Source organism: Natator depressus, chromosome 2 (genome assembly GCF_965152275.1).
Source record: "Natator depressus isolate rNatDep1 chromosome 2, rNatDep2.hap1, whole genome shotgun sequence".
Lineage (NCBI taxonomy): Eukaryota > Metazoa > Chordata > Testudines > Cheloniidae > Natator > Natator depressus.
Window position 1 is genome coordinate 89,117,599 of NC_134235.1, and position 26,998 is coordinate 89,144,596.

At 41.7% G+C, this 26,998-nt stretch overlaps 3 protein-coding genes across 4 annotated transcripts in view; 1 reads left to right on the forward strand and 2 right to left on the reverse strand.

Annotated features, from left to right (window-relative positions):
- Positions 1-21,448, reverse strand: part of SPIRE1 (spire type actin nucleation factor 1) — a 179,634-nt gene extending 158,186 nt beyond the window's left edge. The window contains exons 1-2 of one of the 2 annotated variants that reach the window (XM_074944669.1): positions 20,967-21,448; positions 5,319-5,353 (exon numbers count right to left, since the gene is read on the reverse strand). In XM_074944669.1, the coding sequence (XP_074800770.1) occupies positions 5,319-5,353; positions 20,967-21,288 (357 nt within the window). In that variant the 5' untranslated portion in view covers positions 21,289-21,448. The remainder of the gene's footprint in view (positions 1-5,318; positions 5,354-20,966) is intronic. The other variant, XM_074944670.1, reaches the window with a different exon arrangement.
- A 297-nt stretch (positions 21,449-21,745) lies between these two features.
- On the forward strand, positions 21,746-25,353 carry LOC141981856 (uncharacterized). The gene is made up of 4 exons (XM_074943490.1): positions 21,746-21,763; positions 23,638-23,736; positions 23,833-24,223; positions 24,812-25,353. Exons 2-4 carry the CDS (start codon positions 23,659-23,661, stop codon positions 25,351-25,353), a joined length of 1,011 nt encoding a protein of 336 aa, XP_074799591.1. The 5' UTR covers positions 21,746-21,763; positions 23,638-23,658.
- Positions 25,354-26,860: 1,507 nt separating this feature from the next.
- The window catches only part of CEP76 (centrosomal protein 76), a 44,629-nt gene continuing 44,491 nt past the window's right edge, over positions 26,861-26,998 (reverse strand). Inside the window, exon 14 of the mRNA XM_074943134.1 lies at positions 26,861-26,940. Coding sequence (XP_074799235.1) covers positions 26,919-26,940 — 22 coding nt within the window. The 3' untranslated portion in view covers positions 26,861-26,918. The remainder of the gene's footprint in view (positions 26,941-26,998) is intronic.

Below are 26,998 nucleotides of genomic sequence, written 5' to 3' on the forward strand. Positions count from 1 at the left end.
CCTTACCATCAAGATTCTTAATTCTCCAATTGCCCTGTTCTCCGATTATTTTCTATGTTGGCTATTTTACAATAGTACTCTTTTAGGGTATTGCCTGCGCTGCAATAAAGACCCAGTTCAGCTGACTGAAGCACACAGGGCTATACAATTGCAATGTAGATGTTCAGACTCAAATGGGAGCCCAAGGTCTGAGAACCTGCAAAGTGGGATGGGTCTCAGAACCCAGGCTCCCACCTCAGCCCGCATGTCTACACTGTTATTTTTACCCCAGAAGCCCTAGCCGGAGCCAATTCACTCGGCTCTGAGACTGCGTGCCAAGGATTTTTTTTATTGCAGTATAGATGTAGCCTTAGTCACTTCCATATACAGGAGGCACTGGACCTACTTCTGTTGCTCTATATACTCAGCTGATTTTTCAGACATACCAATAGGGCCATCTGTCCCACCAAAGACCTTAGTTATTTATCATACCCAAAAAAATTTAGATTAAACTTACTTGTACATAGTAAAACCAAATCCTAAATACGTATCAAACAAAATAATCAAACATGACATTCATTAATCTCATACTGATGTTCCAAATATGTTTTAATATGAGACAGTAGAGAAAGCCTGGGATATACCAGGGATCATCAAATTGTACATGGGCTGTCAACACCCAAGGACCAAAAAAAACTTAGTTTATCCTTGCAACCTAACTGTGCAATCAGACTGTAGCCAAGTCAACTCAGCCATGCACTTGTTGCATTGCCACGTAGCTACTAATGCTATCCATCTCAGAACAAAGCAAAGTGCCATTTCAGTCACAACATTTAAAGAGAAATGATACATGAAGGGCCCTGAATAAAAATAAAGACAATTCAAAACAACTATCATTTTCTCAGAATGAGACAATTCTGTAAAGGCTAAATTCACTCCTTTTATTTAACTTCCACATTTAACAGAGTGTGAAGACTGTGTAAATTTACTGGCTCTTCCTGGCATCTTTGTAAGCAAAGAACTGAGCTGTGCACTTTTGGATTCCAAAAATGCACAAATCAAAATGTCTTGCTGTTTATGTTTTCACAAACTAAATGCCTCAAGGATCAATTTATGGGAGTCAAAAATAATGGCACTCTGACCATCTAGGAACTGAAATGCTGTCAGAAGACCCAGAGTGAAATCCTGGCCCTTCTGAACCCACTGGAAGTTTTACCACCCATTTCAATGGAGGCAGGATTTCAGCCTAGAATGTGTGTTATTTCAGGCCTTGTAGACTTTATAAAACCTGAAAGATGTATACTAGCAACTGTGTCATAGAGAAGACACTACAAAGGAATTAACCTAGACCACCATCACAGTCTTCTACCCTTAAAGCTTCTGGACATATAGTAGGCTGCAATTATCACCGGATCAACTTAGTCAGAAGTGTTATTGGTTCTGCAACACAGTATTTACTGTTTATCTTAATGAAATTGTTGACTAGAAAGGGTAAGGCAATATTCTTAAGGTGATTAAAGAATGTGGAATCCCATTTTACTCTGTCTGTCCCTCCTGATAGGTAGTAAACACACATCCAAATTAAGAAAAAAACAACACCTCTGTCTGAAAGATAAACTCATTAGCACAGCAAACAAACCAAAGATTAATCCTCTTATGTTCTGCATGTGTTTGTTACTCAAGTATTTGTATATAACTGTAATGTGGTTATGAAGTAATTTGAGAGGAGTTTGGAGGTCAGGAAATTGAGTGTCACAAAAGTATTGTATTAATACAAGATCAAGATGTAACCTGAAGTATTACCTGAAATACATGACCCTTAGAGGATGAAAGTAAATGTTCTCTATTGGTACAATCCCACAAGTTAAGCATGCTTGATACTTCACAGGATTGAGCCTTATATGAACTCGGACATAACTGACAGCATTACTCACATTGCTGTACGCAGAGATCTTGTAGCCATGTCAGTCCCAGGATATTAGTAAATTTAGTAAATTCTACTCTTAGGACCTTCCCAGACCTGAAGAAGAGCTCTGGGTAGCTTGAAAGCTTGTCTCTCTCAGAGGGTGACCAGAAAGCAAGTGTGAAAAATCGAGATGGGGTGGGGGTAAATGGTGCCTATATAAGACAAAGCCTTGAATATTGGGACTGCCTCTACAAAATCCGGACATCTGGTCACCCTACTCTCTCACCAACAGAAGTTGGTACAATAAAAGATATTATCGCACCCACATTGTAGGGATAAAAATTTGAAATATCTAAATAAAAAAACTGCAGAACAAAAAGATCAAAAACATTTCAGATTCAGAAATATCAAAATGTTTTCTTTACAAATTTTAAATTTGTAACAACACTTTCTGACATTCCCAAATTGAAATGTTTTGCCTGAGACACAGGATGCTCAACCAGAGAGAGAGAAAAGTTGCATTCTGGGAGATCTGGGTTGGCCATGGAGCAGGGTCCATAGGGAAGAATGGGGGCATCATGGAACAAAGAACCACAACTCTCATGAAACACCATGGTAGCTCAAACAGATGGAGAGATTAACGTTGACCAGACCAGAAACAAGCATTTAATTACAGGCTGACCCAATGCAACACATTTCAATTAGATTTTCCCAATAGAAATTTCAATTAAAAAAAAATCTCATTTTCCAATGGGAAAATGTTTCTTCTGAAATGTTTTGACCAGTCCTACTTATTAAAAACAATATCATATATGTAGTTGCCAAAACAGGAATTAAGATATAAAAACAGAATGGAAATTTAACATAAAAACTTAATTTGGGAATATTAATGGCATGTAATCTAAGTCATTAATTCCAAGTTTCTATATAATCCTACACTTATCCTCAAAAGGGGATGCTGAGATTTATCACAACTGTCTGGGCAGATTCTGAAAAAGGAAACTAAAAATAAAGAAGGACTGAGACCACTACATTTTCTGTGGCTGTAGAAAATCTTCCCAATAGGAACCACATGTAAACCTACGTAGGGTTGTCTTTTAGAGCACAGAAACAGACTGAAATAGGAGGTCTGGTGTAGAGAAAACGTAAGGCCCTATTTTTAAATGTATTTGAAAGCTTAACAGAGAGTTTAGCACCAAAGCACCACAGAGACCTGTTTGCCATAGGTCAAAGAAGGCTATGACGAAAGCATGAAGGGCAGCAATCACTACAGATGGATGACAGTGGTAGGATACAGCCGTACTTAAAAAATGTAATTTAGCAGTTAACACCACAAACTGCAACTCAGTTTCATGTTTGGATTTAGGGGGAAAGGAATTGCCATATTGGATCAGACCCACGGTCCATCTAGTCTAGCATTTTACTTTTTACCATTTATATGCTCTGAATTTGTTTCCTTGCTTATAAAACTACTTAAACATTGTAGTAGGATTTTCTATCAATCATTTCCATATATGTTGTTGATCAGAAAACACATAACACTCTAATTAAAACTTAGGCATTGCCTCTACATGTAGGCACAGTTTTAGGTACTGACAGTAAAGCCAGCATGCTCTGTAGACAGAGGTGCAAGTTTAAAAGAAAATTCAAATAGGAATCAGAGCAGACAGGCCCGAGTGATACCCCCTTGGTCTAACCTCCCGCCCTAAAATTTTAATCAAATTTGGAGACAAATCACCACCACCATCAACACAGAAACAAGTGAGTGGCAGGTGACAGAAGCAGAGGGGTAAACTCAAACATAGGCAAAACTTTGCAGACTTTGGAGTTCAGTACAATTCAGATTTCCCATAACAAACTTATGGGATGAGGACCAGACTGCTCCGTAACTTCCAAAAGCAGCTGGCTATGGACCCTAAAAACCATGCACCAGCTAAGGATTGCTGTAGGGGAGCAGCACTCCATCCCGTTCACAGCCCACCTCTCCCCACCTCCATCATGCCCTAATACTAGGAAGAGGAGTGGAGTTTGGCATAGGAGAGTTCTACTGTCTTTATGTCAGTTGAGAATTTCCCTCTGTCAGGGGAAATCCCAGCTAGCCACCTATAGCCATATTACATGTGTACAGGAACTAGGGCTAAGAATCTGCTCCATAGTATTTAAAAGATTATGGTAAATTTCAAAGGAAATGTAATGAATGTATACAAAGTATCAGCTGTATTGATATGTGGTAAGAGTCTGGTACTTTAGCATATTTTAATATAATTGAGAATATTTACATCTATTTTGATCATGTACTGAATATTTTTAAAGCAACCTTTAAACACATTTTATTTATTTTGTTTGACACTGGTCACAGCTATCAATTGAATATATGCTAAGCAAATACTTAAGAAAACTATAATTTGCCTTTACTCAACATGGTGAATACTTAGTAGAGAGAAACACTCTGGATGGTTTAACAATATTAATCACCTTCATATCCAGGTTTAAGTGTGGTAAAAGGATTATGTATTATTTCATAAAAGGCAGCAGACTAACACTTGTTTGTATATTTCTAATCTCCTAAACATGCCTTTATAATAAAAATTCATAACCCTTGTTGACATTCATCTGAAAGAACAAGTGGTTCTACAATCTATCTCAGCAGTCACAAGTCAGCAAAATGATTACACACAAATCCGCTGATACATTGACCAAAATAACTTGTTTCAACTTATATGGGTCAGGAGGATACTAAAATATCTGTTTATTTACCAGCACTATCAGTAATAACAGTGCAGCCCTTGCCGCTTTCCTAATATAGCACGGCCATCAGACAGCACAGAATATGATATTTTCAAGACCAGACTAATTAGTGCTCATTTTTTGCAAAGTTTTTCTTTGCTTCTGGCTCTGGAAAGGGAAATTTTAAAAAGAACATTACAAATCATGAGGACTTTGCTCACACAAATATGATGATCTTGCAGTAGTCTGATTATTTTGCTCCCAACTCTTGACAAACTGAGTGTAAAGAATCATCAGGCATCTCGAATTGCTTCAGATCATGCAGTTAGTATACAAATCATTACCACCTTTGAGCCAGCTCAAGTAAGTAAGTGTATTGGGAAATGGTTTCTATGAATGAAGCTATACAAAATAAGATAATGTCAGCATTATGTAACACATAAATTAGCTGAAAATTGAACCAATTTATGTTGCCTGCATAATCTTCCCCACTTTCTTTCTTCCCTTTATGAATGTAGGACAGAATATCCTATAGCAAAGTTATCCCTCACTATGTAGCTATTAACACAATTTGTATTTTATGGAAAGACCTGGTAATGATAAATGTAGGCTAAAAATATACAGCAGTTTCACTTATGAGAAATTTGTAGCAAGAGGTGTGCTGAACTAAGAAACACCAACAGGAAATTTGAGATATTCCTCTTACCTCTGTTTCTGTACAGTGTGAATGTCCTGATGTATCTGCAGGAAAAAATGAGAAGTTATTTTCAGATGGTTTAAAGCAAAAGATAACAGTCAGCTCAAAACTAAACTCTTATTTAAGTCCCTTAATACCACACTGACATGAGACCTTGTTATATCTAGTACAGATCCATTTGAACGGTTTAAAAAGTGCATTTCTAGTCTGCTGACTGAAGTCCATTTCAAATCAAGGAAAAACAATTTAAAAATAATCAGCAGTTAATGTGATATGTAAAAAGTTACGGTGCTGTTTTCAGTAACTTAATTAGCCACTTCTCTGGCTTCCATCATGGTAACATGGGAGCGCCTATTCTTGTTCCACTGAAATGTGTGATCAATAAAAGCAGTATACCCATTTATGCATCACATATTTAATAAGAACAAAAACAATTTGCTTATTTTAAGCCTTCTTCACAGTGCCTATTTTTATAAACACGAAGCTTCAATGCACTTGACATCATCATTACATGTATGCGACTTAATTGTGTAAGCAGCAGCATACAGCTATAGACAGATAAGAAAAAAAAATCTATTTTCTCATACTCTAAGCCATATATCTAAACCCCAAATGCATTCATAAGAAAACACCAATCGTTTTATTCATATCATTACTTGGGGGTAATAAATATCAATACAAGCATGATACATAAGTTCAAGCACAGAGAGGTAATTAAAGTAGATATGGTTGTTCTTCATAACATCCTTGTAAGCCTCTCTCATCAAGTTTTCCAACATTTTAGTAATCTAATGCTATTTTTTATTTTGCCTGATTTGTGATTATTTAAATAATGATCAATAAATCCAAAATTCCAGCCCCCCACCTTTTTTTTTTGGTGAAATGTGGCAACCACACAACCAAATTGTAATTCATGACCCTGAAGTTCAGCAAAATTAGAAGAATTAGATATAACCCTTTCCAACTTTCCCTATTTCCTTTATTCAGACAGCCAGAAACACTAACTAGGACTCCTCCTATGATCATACTGTATATTGAAAACACACATTACTGATTATGTCAAGTTAATGCCACAAAGCATGCTCAGGGATTCTATAACTGGTTGAGTTAAGAACACTCTCTCTTTCTATAAACATGAAACAAAGCATGTTAATGTATGTCATTATTCCTCCCTTCTCCCCCTTAACAACTAGATTCAAGAAGGAAAATGGAAAGGGAGAAAAAAACCACTCGATTTCTGTTTGTTTTCTTTTAAGATTAATATTGTTAGTCAAGCTCAGCAAGTTACCCTTCGTAGATGCATGACAGCAACAGAATCCATCCATATGATAGGAGGGAAAAGCAGCTCTTAAGAATCTTTCTTTGAGGACATGTCATTTGGATTCAGGCCCAAGGTCTTTGGTGGCTTTCCTCCAACTTCAAGCAGCATGGACTCAATTGATCTTAAGGAACCCAGATGAATTAAACTCTTAACACATGATGGACTATTGTACAGGGAATTTACTACATGTGCTCCTTTTTGCTGTAGTAAACATACTCAAATAGGACCACAAATCATGAAGAAGTTGCCAGCTTCTGCAGAATGTCTCACAGCCGGAAGAAACCTCTACAAGGTCCCCATCACAGAGTTTTCCTTAATTTGTTCCACTGGGGAGGGAGGTGATGGGATTTGCTCCTCTGCACAACAAACAGGGATTCCAATTCCAGAATCACTGATTTCAGGGGATCTGCAGAACATCAAGGTCACTCAGGCAGAGAGGCATTGTGCCTCCACACTGACTCTGTAGACCCCTGGCATTTCCTAACTTCTGAATGCTTGACTTTGCAACCTTAATAATTTTATTTTAACCTATGTCAATGGGTTCACAGCTATTTGCAACAGGGGAATGGTGAGACTCAGGGATCTTTAGTTCCATTCCAGGCTCTGGACAGGAGTGTTCTCTAGTGGATACTGACTCTTCTGCCCATTCCTCTCAAGCGTGAGCCCTTTTGCCCCATTTACTAGCCCTGTTGTTCAGTCTTTAGAGACTCTGCCATTTAGTTCACCAGCATTCCCCATAGAAAGTGGATGAGAAATGTTGAAAACATATTGGCAAAGTTGCAAGGACCAGAGCTGCACAGAAGACTTAGAGTATTATTTAGCGTATTTCCTGCCAAGATGGGAGAAAGAACACGCAGCTCAGCCAACTAATTAGCATCATATCATCACATAGACAAGATCAAGCTGACTTGATGTGTGAAATTTAAATGGCATACAAAACTGCCTGGGTACTAAGAAGATTCAACACACATTCAGATAAAACCTATTTTTATTACTGAGCTAGACACTTTTCATATTGAATGGGTTTGTTAAACATACCCTTAACGGGTATGAGACAGCTAGCTTGCAAAAATGAAAGTCATTCACCTTCACCTTGAACTGTAGCCAACATAAACTGAATGCTTTGCACTGTTTTCCTATATTAGCAGGCAGAACTCAAAAGTGTCTTTTAAAGACTACTATTAAATTTTTTAAGACATTATGATTCCAATTGAATCACGGAGGACCTATATATATATATATATATATATATACACACACACACTTTTGATATTCATGTAAGATGTACATGACTGTTACATTTAATAAATAGGGCACAGTCACTAAAAATTTTAAATAAAATTTAAGTATTTTCTTAAACAGCTGAGTTTATTGATAATGCTGTTCCAAAAACATTAGGAGGTATTTCTCCAAAGCCCAATTAATAAATATCCCCAACAAATGTTCACCCCAAACGTTAGGATACATGTTTTACAAAAAGTAATTTTTGAAGTGTATAAGCATGCAATAATATACAGAAATCCACCAGAACTTCCAGTCACCAAAAAACTGGGCACAAGTTGAAATGACTCTCCAATGCTCCAACACATCGGCTCTCTAAAACTACTTAGTAGACAGTTTCAACTACTGTGAGCACAAAAGACACATTCACGATTACATTTTAAAGCAATGTTCAGGTCCTAAGGGGACAAACTTGATATGTACAGACCTAGCCAAAACTTCAATTACAGTTCAGGTGCATCAACAGAAGCCCAAAGGTGTACAGACTGTAAAAATGAAAGATTCTCTAGTTCATCTCAGATATACAGTCTCAAGACACACCTTCATTTATCTTCGATATATCCTACATGCTTCCCGCTCAAAAGGAAGCACACGTGAATTTTAGAAGATTTCCTTACTTGGTGTTTCAGCTGACTATGCTCAGGAGATGCTGAGTACAACTAATTAGGCTCATATCCTGCATGTGTAGCAAATATACCCCATATAATCTGTACAAATTTAAACTGATCAAGTGACTAACAAAAATAAATTGCTTCCTGGAGGTGTTTATTAGGAAGTCGGAGCCAATCTGTATTCAGTTCTCTTTGGGATATTCTCTGATGGGCTAAAGACAGATGACTATCCATAAGGGTGATCTTTCACACAGATTTCACTGTATGAAGATGCAGTGCTAACTTGCTCCAAAATCCAGATGAAAATATCTATTCTTCAAACCTGCATGAAACTAAAAAATTCCCTCAAGTGTCATCTACTGCTCATGACTATAAATGACAAGACACAAGAGAGAAGTGGACAAATCTTTTATAACAGAATTACCTATGACCCCAACTCTACCTACTCCCAGCTGTCAAATTGCCACCCACATATTGTTTCCCTTTTCTGATTCAGAGACAACATGAATGAACTAAAAATCAGATTAATAAAGACTTTAAAAAGAAAAGGAAATAGATATTTTAATCACAGAATAAAAACTAACTGGACACCACAGAACCAAACTACAGTGTTCAAAAGTATATTCATCATTTTAAAAATTAAAAAGGAGGGAATATCGTGACTGTTTAGAAGCACTTGCTATTAATGTTGCTTTTAATAAAATAGACATACTTTAACCAAGAGACTTGTAGAACTGTTACTGTTGGGGAGCAAGGGGAAATATGATTGTGCTCTTCTGCATTTCATTTACTCATGTATTAACCAACAGAACAGCTTTCACTATTCCTGAAAGTGAAAAGGACCTGAATACAAGTTACATTTTGTTTGGCCAGAATTGCAGAATCTGGACTACAGCAGTGTGATGCTATCAAGACACCTACAACACTGACGAAGACATAATTTAGTCAGTCAGTCTAGTTCATGTGATCATTCCTCACTTCCATTCTCCCCTCCCAAGTATGTTTGCAGCGTTCACATTGGAACCCATACAGGGTATCACTAACAACTACAACCCATAGTCAATGTGGACCATATCCTGAAAGAATTTTTTCCCAAACAATCCCCCAACCTCATCATCAGAAGCGCTCAACAGACCAGGACCCACCAACTCAAAGCGGCAACAGACCCTGCCGTGACAACAGATGCAAAACCTGAAGACATACCTCCACTGCTACAATGATCAGTACCCTCCCTCCACAGCACACCTTTCAAGATCCATGGGTATTACCCATGCCTATTACAACATGTGGTGTACCTCATCCAGCGCACTAAATTCCCCATCAACAACTATGAGGGTGAAACCAGACAATCATGCTCTCAAATGAACTCGCATAGAAAAATGATAAAAGACACAAACACTTCATCACCCGTAGGCAAACACTTTTCACAAAACGATCACTCCATATCTGACCTCTCAGCCGTCATCCTCAGAGGAAACATGCACAACACCTTCAAAAGACGAGCCTGAGATCTTAAATTCATAACTTTGCTAGACACTACAAATCAAGGGTTTAGGCCTGGTCTACACTAGAAAATTTGATCAATTTAACTACGTCAGTCAGGAGCGTCAAAAATCCACATGCCTGAGTGGCATTGTTAAGATGACCTAAATCCCTGTACACACAGCACTGAGGTCAATGGAAGAATTCTTCTGTCGACCTAGCTACCACCTCTCAGGTACGTGGATTGCCCCTACACCAACAGGAGAACCCCTCCCATCGGTCTGAAGGGGTAAAACAAATAATCATTTTCATATTTGATCTCTTTAAGTGACACACCTAACACAAGATAGAAGTTGGTCCAATAAAAGATTATCTCGCCCACCTTGTCTCTCTAATATCCTGGGATTGACATGGATACAACTACACTACATACACCTAATATAAAGCCTTTTTAAAATGAGCCCAATTTATCAGTAGTCCATACTTCCTTACAGAACAATTTCTAGGCCACTCCAGGGGCTAACAGTTCATGTTTCAAAAAGTTCCTCAGTAATTAATACCTGATGTGATTTTAGAAAACCTCTAACACACACAAAATAATTACTGCAAGTGAAGCAACTCTATGTCTAGCAACACATCTGAAACTCATTTTGGGGGCAACATTCATTTGCTACTTAAGTACTACGCCTGCTTTCTTACAGTGTAAAATAAGTGTATACCTAGAGTAGATAATCATATTCAGAAAGGATCAGCGTGGGGAAAAAAAGTATTCTGCAATCAATAAGGTGGAACCAGCAGAGCATATAACATGATGTGCAATCAACTGCCTAACATGCAAGTCTGTGATTAAACAGGTGAGAGTAACTCAGTAACATTCTAGTGGAGAGATTAAGGTAAAAGTCAAGAAAAATCTACCTTCAGTGTTTCTCAGGTACCACTCAAGATTTTTTTTTTTTTAAATAAGACACTCCAGTGATATTAAGTGCTGGCTGAAGATGACCTCTGATTAATTAAATACAAAGGGAAAAATACATATTTAGTCTAACTAATTAACAATTTCTCATTAATTTTTGCCCTCATTCTCCATGGCCACCATCTCCCATTACCACCAATAGGGCTGAAACCCAGTTTGTCCTCACTGAAGTTGGCTGTCGTTTCCTTCCCATTCTGCATGTGGGAGTGAGGCTATCCCATAGTAAAGATGGGAAACAATTCCTAATGTTTCTAGCATGGCTGAAGCCAGGCTGCCCTCAGGCAAGATGGCCACACCAGGTAGTCTGAATGTGCAGAGGCCAGAGAGAGGGAAGAGGAGTGCTGAGGAATTTGGTAGTCAGGGAACAGACCCAGTATTGTTAACCCCAAGTGTTTAGAAACCGTGAGTCAGGCCCCAAAATATAGTGAGATTTTAGAAATATACTTGGTTTGCCTTTGATTTTTGAGGCTTTAGGGTGCACACTGGTCACATTTTCAAGCTTCTCTCTGAAACATTAAGGACAGGAAATTTCTTTTTTTAAATTGAAGTTGAGATTGTATGTAATCACTTGATCCCAGGAGCTGGAGCATTAAGAACACCAAATATTGCGAGACTTTTGATAGAACTGTGGGAGCTGGTAACACCAAGACTTGAGAATGTTGCAGGGAAATGTGGAGAGATAGGAAAAGAGACTACAGGTGCCAGGCAATATAGGGAAGCATAGGAACAAGGAGAGGAATAAAAATGAAATGGGGCGACAGACAAATATGGAGGGAGCAAGAGAGAGTCTAGGATGTGGCAGCAGATATAGGGCCAGAAGGTAAACTAGAAGGGGATAAGGAATGTGAAGTCTGAGAGAAGACACTTATTGGGAGAGAAATCCTAATTCCACTGAAGTCAATGGGAGTTCTGCCACTGTCTTCAATGGAGCCAGGATTTCACCAAGGCTATTTACCACCATCCTAATTTGATAATCCTGCAACATTTAATTGTATTTATCTTTCTTGTCAATTCATTACTTTTTCCCAGTCTCACAGTCTTTTTCTCCTCTTATGCCTCTATTTTAAAAGTTTATCATCATCTTATTAATGCAATTTTTTGTTTGCTCTCTACTTCGGCTTTAGTTTTTGCATACTCTTAATTGCACTGGATATCTGTCTAGCTTCTGTTCCTTTGAAAATATGTTGTGATAATATTCAACATATCACTCTCAATTATATTTTAATTATCTATATTTGCCAATAAGACAAACCTGAGACTGTATTTGAAGTTGTACATTATTTATTAAGCATTATAAAAGTATTTTTATAAGCATTTCTAAGGCATCAATCGCCCTGCGGTAACTCGTGAATTCATCTAAAAGTAAAAGAGGAATGTCCCCCCATCCCAGTTCTTCTACCACAAAATAAAAGAAAGTCTGCTTGTGCTATGTTCCCAAACTTGTAGGATTAATCCTTCATAATTTATGTCCAGCGTGTTAGATATCTTCCATTCCCCTCATCATGTCACGTCTCCATTACTGCAACATCCTTTTCTCTGGCCTTGACAAATGCCATCTTGCTCCCCTTATATTCATTCATAATGCTACTGCAAAGATCATTTTCCTTGCCCCTCATTTTGACCATGTCACCCCTCTCTTTGCATCTCTCCACTGGCTCCCCCTTCTCTATTACCTCAAATATAAGCTACCATCTTGAGTCTCTTGTTTATACTTCAATTGTGAGCTTTTGGAGCAGGGACTTAGATATCTGCTCAGGACTAATTTTTAAACCCAACCGAGACTTGAACAAGACCCAAGCCCATCCAACCCAACCCTTCCCTCAGAAACTGAGTCAGCGCTGCCACTACCTCCTGCCCTTGGGGGTCAGTGCAGCAGTGGCTGCGTCCTCGGCTCCAGCCACAGCCCCCTGAAGGACCAAGCCGACCCCCTGGGCAGGAGGAGGAGAGCCAACCCGAGTACAAGAGGGTCAGATTGTTTTCCAACTCAAACCCATACTTGTAGTCAGGTCCCGCTGGTCTCGGATTGAGCAATAGGACTCTACAGGAACAGTATTATTGTTCTTTTTTTATATATTGCTTAGCACAATGGGGTCCTGAGCCAGGACTAGGGCTCTTAAGTGCCACAGTAATTCAAGTAATATATAATAACTATTCCATAAGAACATAAGAATGGCTATGCTGGGTCAGACCAAAGGTCCATCCAGCCCAGTATCCTGTCTTCTGACAGGGGCCAATGCCAAGAGCCACAGAGGGAATGAACAGAACGGGTAATCACCAAGTGATCCATCCCATGTCACCCATTCCCAGCTTCTGGCAAACAAAGGCTAGGGACACCAATTTGGCTTTTCTTGTCTCAGAAATTTTATCTCATCCTTGTTCCCTTTGATATGGCATTCTATAGCAAAATCCTATTAACTTACCCTTATTATCTTTAAGTCATGATGAACCTATAATGTCTGAATCCTACAATTCTGCCAATACTTCCTAGAGCAGCAGGTTACTTCCCTTTATTTAAGGCTATTCCTTGCTTTTATATTTTCCTTTGATCTTGCCTAAAATCTCAATTGTTCATTAGTTATTCCACATTCCCTCATTGATTTGTCAGCCCACCATATTTTGGTTATATTCCCTTCTGTGTGTACTTCAAGGTCACCCTCTATTTTTGTCAAGCTTCTTGCATAAGTAATGTGTAGACACATTACATGGTGTCTTTTGGCAATATACTTCTTCCTTACCATGAAGTTTTTTTGTCCTTTGCTTATGTGTCATCTCCCTCTCCAGTCTTGTCTACACTAGAGTTTTTAGCCATCAATGTAGGGGCACTGGTGTGAACTCTCAGTGGACAGGGCACATCCATGTAAACCATGATTAGAATTAATGGGGTTTACTGGTAGAGCTACACTAATGGCAAAAGCCAGTGTAATAAGGCCTAAGGTTCATGGTACCTCTTTCACAGCTTAACACAAGACGTGGACAGGAAGAAATATTAACTGTTTTTCTCTTCCTTTCTAGTGACTAGTGTCTGTTCCACTTCCACCCTACCCCATTAGTTGATATAAAATTATGCCTGCCATTCTTATTTTTCCACTCTGTCAGTGTACTGAGGACTACAAGTAACTATGAGGCTTTACGATACCAACCTTTACTATCTTTAAATAGCAGTATGTTATATTTCTGGATATGTTAAAATAAAAACTCAAAGTCAGAGATAATTAAACATTAATTGAAGCTTATAAGGAGTATTTTCAAATACTAAAAGCAACAAATTTTAAAACCAAAACAGGGAATTCATGGCTATTCTGATGCATTTGTCACAGTTCAGAGCAACTGTGCCTCTACTCCCCCTCTATGATTCCACGAGGGCACCCCATCTTGGCTTCCAGCTTTCCAGCCATCACCTCTCTTGGATGGACACCAGCATCTCTCCCTCTTCTGACCGGGATGTTTCCAGGCTGACCAGTTCCTTGCCTTCTCTGGGTTATTTCCAGCAAAAGACAGTCTTCCTAAGCAGGCATGCTTCACTTCTCTCCTCAGAGACGGTATACAATATAATTGCCTCAGTTATAAGTTACCACACAGTTCTTTCTAAATAAGCATATTTTACTCTTAAGGTAAAAGCAATACACAGAAAAGATATTAAAAATTATAAAAGAACCTGCACACATGCTAATAAGCTTACCAGAGATCACCCCTGTAACTCCAGCATGGGCTTTGGTAGTTGAGCTGTCCTTCAAAACCCCACACACAGATGTTCTTGTCATTTCAAGTTCATAACACCCTTTTGCCCAGAACAGTAACCACACATGAATCTGTGAATCACTCATTTATCCTGTTAGGTTCTTTGTAGAGAACCTGAATATGTAATCAGCCAGACAACAAGTCTCTGCTCAACTCTACAGCTTCAAATGGATAGATTCCAGGTGTTTAATTTGCATTTCCTTTATACCAATATTTCCCAGGAAATCTACTTCATACGTATTGTCTCAAAAAGTCCTTTGAAGTTCCTAATATCTCCCAAAGATTGCATTAATCCTCTCCTCCTCCTAAAGAAGTTCCATACAATCCCACAACAGTACATAAACATTTTCATTTTTAACGTAGTGGACTCCTAAAATACTTAAGCTTAATTCAGTCAAGTTTAACTTAATTGAAGAAGGTTTGTCCAAAATATTGCAGGAAATTGCCATCTGTCACACCATTTTCCTTCAAGGGGTCAATAATACTAGAAGTATAATGCCTTTATATATATTTTCCTTTCTTTAAAAATAACCTGCACATACTTTTCTAAACAATGTTTTCTGAAAGACAGATGGGCAAGAAGCATTTCTTGCCATGTATGAACTAGATCTGAAGTTAATAGGCCCCATATACTCCTTTCCAATATAGAGGCACACAAAGGGTGCAAGAAGGGCATGAAAGGCCCTACAGAACTGACAGAACAGCAGAAACCATTTCTCTACAGTGTGCTGTACCCACACCCTGGGAATCCGTGAAAACCACTCTGTAGTCAACACTCTGCCTCTACCCCAAAAAGATTTGCAAGGAGCACACATGCTCTGTGCTCCCATCAACTAGTGGAAGATTTCAAGGATCAAACATGCATTATAATTAATGCTGGTCAAACAAGCAGTAAGTCTCCACTTTGCCTTCTATCCATGGGCATGTGAGGTGGAGGATAGTGGAAAAGAACAGCCACTGACATCACCGTTCTCTGGGAAGCCACACTCCGAGTAGAGAAAGTGAAGGGAACACTGTGGATGTGCCAGCCCTCATGATTGACAGCTGGAGACTGGCCTTGTGAGATTTTCAAATCACCGCTTGCCCCCTCCACAATTCCTCAAAGCCATCCCTCCTCTTTAGGAGCTCAATCCAATCCCCACTGACGTTAACAGAAACCTATATACTGACTTTATACTGGTATTGGATCTGGCCCTAAGGGAGCATGTAAAGGAACCTGAGATTTCTGAGTATATTTTTTCCATCCCAAAGATTTTATCATATGTAAGGAACATGTAAGCTGGAGCTTTTAATAACTAAAATTTGGCAGATCACTTACAGCAACAACCTTTTTTCTGAGAAGTAACCTTATATTTGTTCAACTCTAACACTGCTGAATACATTGCCCAGGATTTAATATCAGTTTTTATAGTCATGTAACTGTCACCTCAACTATATGCTTGAGGTTTAAATAATATATAAGAAATGCTGATTCACAATAGCATTTATATAATGAAACCACATCTCTACACCAAAATGTTCTGACTCAGTGTTTCTCAATCACCAGTCCATGGACTGTTGCTGGTCCCTGAGATCTCCCTGACACAGTTTAGGAAGGCAGCAAGCCAGACCCTGGTACCAGAAAGATTGAGAAACACTGATCTAACTTATACAGAGGTTTTGTTTTTATCTGCTCTGCCATTTTATCAAGTGTTGCTGTAAATTAATTTTTCATAAAACATAAGTAACGAAGGACAAGCCGTTTGAGTTAAACGTATTTTGCACCTTCCTTGGTTTCTGCAATTTTATATAAGAACACACATATCTGTAGTATTTACATACCAGACAGAGTAATTATGATTCACACTAAGGTGATCATAGTGGATTCAGCACTTGATTTCTGCTAGATTAATCTATTTATACTTATTACATTTTTAATGTTTATTTCTTCCCCATCTTCAGCTCTAGCAAAATGATGAGATTTGCAATATACTCTGAAGACAGTCAGGTACTTTATAGGCATCTCTAAAGCAAATTCTGTAATATTGCTTTATCTCTGAATTTGCTGTTCCATTAGCATACGCTATATTGACAGGCATGACTGATCACATCCTCCTTCACAGTCCTAAACAAAGCCTGAATGTTCACTACACCAAGATACCATTCTCGGGGAACTCCTTTATTTGCCCATACACACAGGATTCCATTGTATACAAAAACAGCAACCAACATCCCATATTTGCTTCTTTTGATAAATTAAACCTGTACAATAAACCTAGAATCAAATATGCTTATGTGTATTACTACAGAAAAATAAAGCTTGGTGCAAGAGACTAGCTTTTGAGCTCCACATGCCCTGCACAAATAAAGATGAGTAGGATGGACTAGCACCTAAATTCAGAATATCTTTGCTTTTATTCATTAGAAATTTAATAGAAAAAAATATTTTAATGTTTAAAAATGTAGGATCCTAATCATTAACATAATGCACAGATAACTAAAACAAAATATTTAAGAATCGTTTTCTCTTTTACGTACCTCATAGATCCCAACTTCAGGGTTATTTCTTCTGTACAAACTGATGACATTACAGGCATACACAGATCTTTATGGTATGTAACCCTGGGCCTGATCCAAAACTAATTTAAGTCAGTGGAAAGGCTACAATTCATTTCACTGAGCTTTGGATCAGACCCTTTATGCTCATCCAAACTAGTTGTGATGCCATCAATTTCTGCAGGAAGAACAGAACAAGGCTGTGTTTCTTTGTTTTATATGCTAAGTCTAGTCAGTTTCATTTTAAAAATCTATTTATTTCTAAATTCAAAAATAGCTGTGTATTCCCCTAATGATGTAAGGCAGGGTTTGAAAAATCCACTTGCAAGAAGCTATTCTGGAAAAATGCCATCAATTTCTGCAGAATCTGTTTTTTAATTTAAATAGTAATTAATTTCTAGTTCTTATGTTTGTGGAGATAACTTTGGTTTAATCTTCCAAACACAAACTAATGCATTGCTGTCTTCCTGAGTCTTAAGACAGCTCTAGTGCCTGTGCTACTGCTCATTGCTTCCAAAGCCACAGCAAAATAAAACTATGATTCTTGTTAATTTTCATTGCTACTAACCAGAAGATTGCAAGTAGCAATTAAAAGCTAGAATCAGGTTGATAACATGCTATTGCTGCTTGAGAAAGCCATAGGCCAGAACCATTACACCTACCCACTGCATAAGAGGACCTGAAAACAGAGGCTGAGAGAATAGTACTAAAGAACACACACCCTCAAAACACCTTGGCAGAATCCAAAAAGCTGAGGAAGAGGTATATTTTGCAAAACCACTCCCAAAAAATTACAGCTGTCAGGAGGATGTAAGGTGGGAGGGAGGAACACAGAGAACGCTGATCCCTTTCAGCAGTCATGGATGGTGTTGAGTGGAGGATTCAAATTTATCAGATACCTACCAGCTGGAGGCTGATACAAAAGATGTAGCCAGTGAGCAGGGTCTAGGGACAGCTCCATGGTAGAAATCCCAGCACCTTCCCTTTTTCCAGTATATGGGGAGGAGGAAGCATTGCCCCTTGGCCACCTCCTCCACCCAATCTTTTATATCAATCTTTGGCTAACAGGTTTGGTCCTCTGGCTCTTAGGTGTATAGTAAGATTTTCAAGACCTAAAAATGAGTAGGTAATGTGAATAGATGTGTGAGAGTGACACACAAAATATAGGGAGAAGGCAGGGAATAAAATAAAATGTAGGAAAAGTGAGAAAATTATATAAGTGGTTGGAAGGAAAAACGGAAAAGAAAAAAACTAGGCCTTGTCTATACTAGGATTTAAAGTATTATATTAGCTAAGCAATACATTTTAGAAGTCTATTGTAGACAAGGCACACTACATTTAACATGAGCTAAACTGAGCAAGTTAAAGCCTAGTGAGGACCCTGAGCTTTGCAACACGCTTTAATCCTTGCCTAGACAGGGCCTTACTGAAGACAACTAAGAAAAAGATATACCATGATCTGTTATAAGAAAGAAAACAGGAAGTGGAGTGAAGCCAGGAAAGGAAAGGAGGTATAAAGAAAAACAAGAGAGATGTAGTAAGTTAATACATTCTCTGAAAAAAGCCTGTTGCTGATTGAAAATGTTAGAAGTAAAATGTGCTTCTGCAGTGCACAACTCTCTTCCTGTGTCCCTGCAACATGCAGCGCTGGTTGTGGAAGTTTTGTCCCACTCGTTAGTAGGAGTTGTGTAAATTCTTCAATTGATGTAACAGACTTTTTTTTTTTTTTTTTTAATTTAAAAAGCACTCCAGATCAATTTTAAATTGGAATTTTCATTAGACGTATCTCAATATCACCACAAGATTATGGCTTATTTTTCACCCTATGTATTTTGATATTTTTATGCACCCTCACTAGTTCCAGACAGGATTACTGTAATTCTCTGCCACTGTTTGTCCAGAACACACATCTTTTAAAAGACTTCATTAATTCATAATGCCAGATTAGTATTCATGTTCTAAATGCTTAATTTATATTACCCCATTTTGAATACTTTATATAATAATCTTTTGTTTCATATCAATTTTCAAATCTTGATTCCTATTAAGGAATTCCGCTGACATTTACTCTTATCATGATGTGGACTTCTCTGATGAAATTATCTGTGAGATCTGCTTCACTTTTATATCCTTCATACTGATGGGTTTAGATTTCATACAGAAATCAATCTATGTTTACATAAAAAAGAGCTTATAGGCTTTTTCACGTATGAATATGAGCTTTGAAACTCCATGGACTGAAAATTTTTGATGGCAACTGAAAATACATTTTTTCTATAAACTTTAAAATACCTGGTTGTGTGTGTTATGTCTCTAGCAGATATAGATTGTTTTGCTATTTGGCTAGCATACCTATCTATAACATCAATCTATTTCTGGTAAGTGTTCCAAGATGCTGATCTGTTTTCAAAAATGTTTTAGGAGACGTAATATAATCAGAGACATTTAAAACGTACATCTTATAAATACTTATAATATGGTATTATATTACTCAGACACCAAATTATACGTTATAATTATACTCCATTATAAAATATTGCACATACATATTATATATGTGTGCGTCATAAATTTTAAATATATATATTTATTTCATACCCTGTATGTTTTACCCTGGATATCGAAAATGCATACAAATACGTTCTTATTATATATGTTATAGTATTATTCCCTAACCACTACATGCCTCTGTTAATTCGGTCTTCTCCCGAAAAATTTACTACCATTATTTCTTTTTGGATGCCAAACGGCACAAACAAAGGCACAAAAGAAGGCACACATCGTTAATACCTCCTCCTCCCCCTCAACATTCAGTCCTCCGAACAGTGTGCATGGTCTCTCTGACAGCTGTTCTCTTTGTTTTGCTTTGCAGCGCCTTCCCCCTTGTCATGCTGACCTACATGGGCAGCTTTCATCGATTTCCCTTCTCCAGGCTCCCGCTCCCACCAGCAGGAAGGATTCTGGAGAAAGAACGAGCCGGAGTTCTCCAAACCAACACGCACACCCTTGTGTACCCGGGGCACTGTCAGTCAGTCCAGCTTGGGAGAGCCAGTGCAGCATTACACTCGACAAGCTGGGGCAAAGAAAGCCACGGCGGCCGATTTGCTCGGACCCCTTCTAGAGTGCAGCGCGCACACGCCCCCGGGGGCCCCGCCTCCCCGAGCGGTCCGGCTATAATTCTCTGCCATTCTGCGGGCTCCGCGCTGCTCGTCTCCGCATCAACCACGATGCGGCGGGGGGAGACGAGCTGTACAGCAGGGCCCAACATGGGAGACCCCAGACCCAAGTTCAGTACAGCCATTTATAACAGGGAGGGGGAAACGTGACATTCATACACAGCGAACGGGCGAACCAGGAGCAGAAGCGCGGTGGCCGCGGGCGGACGGGGCCTAGGGAAGGGGATTTTCACACCGTGTGAACGGGAAAGGATTGCGCTGAAGGTGGGGGAAGAAACCAGATTCCGTTCAGTGCGGGGGGGAGCCGGGGCCGTGGAGGCAGTTTGGAGCCCCGGGGAAGAGAAGGGCCGGATAACAGGAGGGGCTGGAACAACCCCAGGTCGATAGCCCTGGGGAAAGGGAGACGCGCCGGGCCCGGGGCCCAGCCTCACCCGCAGGGCTGCGGGGGTGGGCTCCGAGCCTCCGACACGGGGTCACTGCGAGAGGGAGGCCCGGGGTGGGGAGCAGCCTGTACCCGCAGGGCGCCCCCGGGCGCCTCACCTGCTGCCGGAGGGGAAGCCCCGCTGGGCGGCTCCAGGGTGACGGTCCCGTCCTTCCAGATGCGGACGTGGGCAGCCGCCTCGGCCCTGGCGGCGGGGGTCCCGCGGCGGCGGCCCCGGGCCCGCAGGGAGCCGCAGCACTGGTAGCACACGGCCCACGCCTGCTCCTCGTTGATGGGCTGGTTGTAGAGCCGCAGGATCTGCTCCAGGGAGAGCGCGTCCCGCGCCCCGTCCTCCCTGCGGCAGGAGGCGTCTCCTGCCGCCGCCGCCTCCCGGGGCCAGTCCCCGGGCAGAGCCTCCGCCGCAGCCCCGGCGCGAGCCATCCCCGCTCCGCCGCGCCCGCTGCTGCCTGCCGCGCCTCACCGCAGGGAGCTCTGGTGCCGGGCCCCGCTGCGTCCCGTCCGCGCCGGCTTCATACTCCGCCCGCGCCACCACATACGCGGCGAGCGCCGACCCGCAGCAGCGCCCCAGCTCCTCACTGGCGGCGGCGGCGGCGGCGCGGCCGCCCGCTCCTAGCAACGCAACGGCGTCCCCTCCCCGCCAGGTCTCCGCGGCGCCGCAGCGCCTCCTGTCGGCGGGAGAGCTGGGCCGGGGCAGCGCCGGGCCGCCGCTCAGGTACTGGGAGGCGGTGGCTGGGGTGGGTTGCCGCGACGCCCGGCTCTCTTCGCCCCCTACGGCCAGCCGAAGCCCCTTCCCGGCCATCTTCCTTGCTGGAGCGCCTGCGGCACCGTACACAGCACCTCTGCGCCGGGACACGCCTGCCACAGACTTGCACAGAGGGGCTCACAGTCAGGAAGCGTAAGCTACATCTGGGAACGGGGAGAGACAAAGCGCAGGCCAAAGGCAAACAGGCGCTGTCTGTGCAACCGAGGTGACAGGCAGGAGCGTGAGACGGCCGCTTTCTACTCCAGCATCCAGCTCCCATAGCAACCTGCCAGCAGCGCAGGAATAAATACGAAGGGGAGATGGATAGCGGTGTAATAAAACCCCCAGACACTGTGGGAATCACCATAATGGAGCGTCTGTACAGCTGAAAGAGGGTCTCTCTCTTTTATATGTGATCCTGACTTGATCACATTTATAATGTACAAGCAGAATGAAACCCAGCCTAGTAATATATCTACAGATAGATAGATAGATAGATTTGGTGCTTTAAAGGGGCCAATTTCACAAAGCTGAAAACAATTATGACCCAAATCAGTTGGGAGAACGTATTTAATTAGATCATTTTAAATGATAATGAGTAATAATTTTAAAATACCATAGTAGATTCACATAAAGCCACAGTTTCACAAATGAGGAAGAAGGTTGCCATGGTTAAAATAAACTACTTAATCTAAAGGGAAACTGAAGCCAGCCACAAAAATAAAATTATATATAACAAATTAAAGAAAGGGGAGGTCAATCGTAGGGAATATAAATCAGAAGCTAAGAATTATAGAAAATAAATAAGGGTACATGAGGGGCAGAAGGCGAAATCTAAGGCCAGCAGAGTTAAGGACAATAAGAAGTTTTTAAAAATATCATTACGAATATCAATTACAGTTTATAAGTACCTATGTGGGGAACAAATATTTAATAATGGCACCTCAATCTAGCAGAGAAAGTATAACACAATCCACTGGCTGGAAGCTGAAACTAGACATATTCAGACTGGAATTAAGATAATTTTTTAACAGTGAGCATAATTAACCATTGGAACAATTTACCAAAGGTCATGGTGGATTCTCCATCACTGACCATTTTTAAATCAAGACTGGAGGTTTTTTTCTAAAAGATATACTCTAGGAATTATTTTGGGTTCTATGGCTGTGTTATACAGGATGTCAGACTAGATGATCACAGATGGTCTCTTCGGGCCTTACAATCTATCAATCTTTTACACTTTGTTAACATTTGTATAGCTGGTCTAGACAATAAAATATTACTGAAATTAATTTCCTCCCTACTCTGCCAATGCCCTCTCATCTGATAATGAACAACCCCTGGTGATCTTTGGATATATACTTTAAGGGTCTATAGGCCCTTTGCTAAACCAGGTCTTACATCTATGGATTCTGCCTACATCTGTCCCTCCTTAAGATGTTAGTTTCGGTTTATATTCATGCCACAGGATGAATTAATCCATAATTTTGCACAGCTGTGAAAATTTAAATCAATAATGGAAATAAAAAAACAAATAGGTATCAGTAGAAATTTTTTATATATATATATATATATAAATTCTGCCAAACCTAATCATAATCATTGTGAGATTGATTCTGTATAGAACTTTTGTAACAAAACCCACAGCCAGGCAAAACTGTCTTGAAAGTGGAATAAACCATTTCAACACTAGGCCCTGGTCTACACTAGGACTTTAGGTCGAATTTAGCAGCATTAAATCAATGTAAACCTGCACCCGTCCACATGATGAGCCCTTTATTTCGACTTAAAGGGCTCTTAAAATCGATTTCCTTACTCCACCCCTGACAAGTGGATTAGTGCTTAAATCGGCCTTGCCTGGTCGAATTTGGGGTACTGTGGACACAATTCGACGGCATTGGCCTCCAGGAGCTATCCCAGAGTGCTCCATTTTGACCACTCTGGACAGCACTCTCAACTCAGATGCACTGGCCAGATAGACAGGAAAAGAACCGCAAACTTTTGAATCTCATTTCCTGTTTGGCCAGCGTGGCAAGCTGCAGGTGACCATGCAGAGCTCATCAGCAGAGGTGACCATGATGGAGTCCCAGAATCGCAAAAGAGCTCCAGCATGGACCGAACGGGAGGTACGGGATCTGATCGCTGTATGGGGAGAGGAATCCGTGCTATCAGAACTCCGTTCCAGTTTTCGAAATGCCAAAACCTTTGTCAAAATCTCCCAGGGCATGAAGGACAGAGGCCATAACAGGGACCCGAAGCAGTGCCGCGTGAAACTGAAGGAGCTGAGGCAAGCCTACCAGAAAACCAGAGAGGCGAACGGCCGCTCCGGGTCAGAGCCCCAAACATGCCGCTTCTATGATGAGCTGCATGCCATTTTACGGGGTTCAGCCACCACTACCCCAGCCATGTTGTTTGACTCCTTCAATGGAGATGGAGGCAATACGGAAGCAGGTTTTGGGGACGAAGAAGATGATGATAGCTCACAGCAAGCAAGAGGAGAAACCGGTTTTCCCGACAGCCAGGAACTGTTTCTCACCCTGGACCTGGAGCCAGTACCCCCCGAACCCACCCAAGGCTGCCTCCTGGACCCAGCAGGCGGAGAAGGGACCTCCGGTGAGTGTACCTTTTAAAATACTATACATGGTTTAAAAGCAAGCATGTGAAAGGATTACTTTGCCCTGGCATTCGCGGCTCTCCTGGATATACTCCCAAAGCCTTTGCAAAAGGTTTCTGGGGAGGGCAGACTTATTGCGTCCTTCATGGTAGGACACTTTACCACTCCAGGCCAGTAACACGTACTCGGGAATCATTGTACAACAAACCATTGCAGTGTATGTTTGCTGGCGTTCAAACAACATCCGTTCTTTATCTCTCTGTGTTATCCTCAGGAGAGTGAGATATAATCCATGGTCACCTGGTTGAAATAGGGTGCTTTTCTTCAGGGGACACTCAGAGGAGCCCATTCCTGCTGGGCTGTTTGCCTGCGGCTGAACAGAAACGTTCCCCGCTGTTAGCCACAGGGAGGTGGGAGGGTTGAGGGGGTAGCCACGCGGTGGGGGGAGGCAAAATGCGACCTTGTAACAAAAGCACATGTGCTATGTATGTAATGTTAACAGCAAGGTTTACCCTGAAAGAGTGTAGCCAGTGTTTTATAAAATGTGTCTTTTTAAATACCGCTGTCCCTTTTTTTTTCTCCACCAGCTGCATGTGTTTCAATGATCACAGGATCTTCTCCTTCCCAGAGGCTAGTGAAGATTAGAAAGAAAAAAAAACGCACTCGAGATGAAATGTTCTCCGAGCTCATGCTGTCCTCCCACACTGACAGAGCACAGATGAATGCGTGGAGGCAAATAATGTCAGAGTGCAGGAAAGCACAAAATGACCGGGAGGAGTGGTGGCAGGCTGAAGAGAGTAAGTGGCAGGCTGAAGAGAGTAAGTGGCGGGCTGAAGACAGGGCTGAAGCTCAAATGTGGCGACAGCGTGATGAGAGGAGGCAGGATTCAATGCTGAGACTGCTGGAGGACCAAACCAGTATGCTCCAGTGTATGGTTGAGCTGCAGCAAAGGCAGCTGGAGCACAGACTGCCACTACAGCCCCTGTGTAACCAACCGCCCTCCTCCCCAAGTTCCATAGCCTCCACACCCAGATGCCCAAGAACGCGGTGGGGGGGCCACCGGCCAACCAGCCACTCCGCCACAGAGGATTGCCCAAAAAAAAGAAGGCTGTCATTCAATAAATTTTAAAGTTGTAAACTTTTAAAGTGCTGTGTGGCATTTTCCTTCCCTCCTCCACCACCCCTCCTGGGCTACCTTGGTAGTCATCCCCCTATTTGTGTGATGAATGAATAAAGAATGCATGAATGTGAAGCAACAATGACTTTATTGCCTCTGCAAGCAGTGATCGAAGGGAGGAGGGAGGGTGGTGAGCTTACAGGGAAGTAGAGTGAACCAAGGGGCGGGGGGTTTCATCAAGGAGAAACAAACAGAACTTTCACACCGTAGCCTGGCCAGTCATGAAACTGGTTTTCAAAGCTTCTCTGATGCGTACCGCGCCCTCCTGTGCTCTTCTAACCGCCCTGGTGTCTGGCTGCGCGTAACCAGCAGCCAGGCGATTTGCCTCAACCTCCCACCCCGCCATAAACGTCTCCCCCTTACTCTCACAGATATTGTGGAGCACACAGCAAGCAGTAATAACAGTGGGAATATTGGTTTCGCTGAGGTCTAAGCGAGTCAGTAAACTGCGCCAGCGTGCCTTTAAACGTCCAAATGCACATTCTACCACCATTCTGCACTTGCTCAGCCTGTAGTTGAACAGCTCCTGACTACTGTCCAGGCTGCCTGTGTACGGCTTCATGAGCCATGGCATTAAGGGGTAGGCTGGGTCCCCAAGGATACGTATAGGCATGTCAACATCCCCAACAGTTATTTTCTGGTCTGGGAATAAACTCCCTTCTTGCAGCTTTTGAAACAGACCAGAGTTCCTGAAGATGCGAGCGTCATGTACTATTGAAAAGTACCCCTTGCGGTTTATGTACTCGCCGGGTTGGTGCTCCGGTGCCAAGATAGGGATATGGGTTCCGTCTATGGCCCCACCACAGTTAGGGAATCCCATTGCAGCAAAGCCATCCACTATGACCTGCACATTTCCCAGGGTCACTACCCTTGATATCAGCAGATCTTTGATTGCGTGGGCTACTTGCATCACAGCAGCCCCCCAACAGTAGATTTGCCCACTCCAAATTGATTCCCAACTGACCGGTAGCTGTCTGGCGTTGCAAGCTTCCACAGGGCTAGCGCCACTCGCTTCTCAACTGTGAGGGCTGCTCTCATCTTGGTATTCATGCGCTTCAGGGCAGGGGAAAGCAAGTCACAAAGTTCCATGAAAGTGCCCTTACGCATGCGAAAGTTTCGCAGCCACTGGGAATCGTCCCAGACCTGCAACACTATGCGGTTCCACCAGTCTGTGCTTCTTTCCCGAGCCCAGAATCGGCGTTCCACAGCATGAACCTGCCCCATTAGCACCATGATGCATGCATTGGCAGGGCCCATGCTTTCAGAGAAATCTGTGTCCATGTCCTGATCGCTCACGTGACCGCGCTGACGTCGCCTCCTCGCCCGGTATCGCTTTGCCAGGTTCTGGTGCTGCATATACCGCTGGATAATGCGTGTGGTGTTTAACGTGCTCCTAATTGCCAAAGTGAGCTGAGCGGCCTCCATGCTTGCCTTGGTATGGCGTCCGCACAGAAAAAAGGCGCGGAACGATTGTCTGCCGTTGCTCTGACGGAGGGAGGGGCGACTGACGACACGGCTTACAGGGTTGGCTTCAGGGAGCTAAAATCAACAAAGGGGGTGGCTTTACATCAAGGAGTATTTCAGGCAGGACTTCACG

Bases quoted from the DNA above. Each gene is read 5' to 3' on its own strand.
- LOC141981856 (XM_074943490.1), top strand. From the start codon at position 23,659: ATGCAGAGCTCATCAGCAGAGGTGACCATGATGGAGTCCCAGAATCGC. The intron at 23,737-23,832 runs GTACGGGATCTG...AAAATCTCCCAG, and splicing joins CAGCATGGACCGAACGGGAG to GGCATGAAGGACAGAGGCCA. The intron at 24,224-24,811 runs GTGAGTGTACCT...TTTCTCCACCAG, and splicing joins AGGCGGAGAAGGGACCTCCG to CTGCATGTGTTTCAATGATC.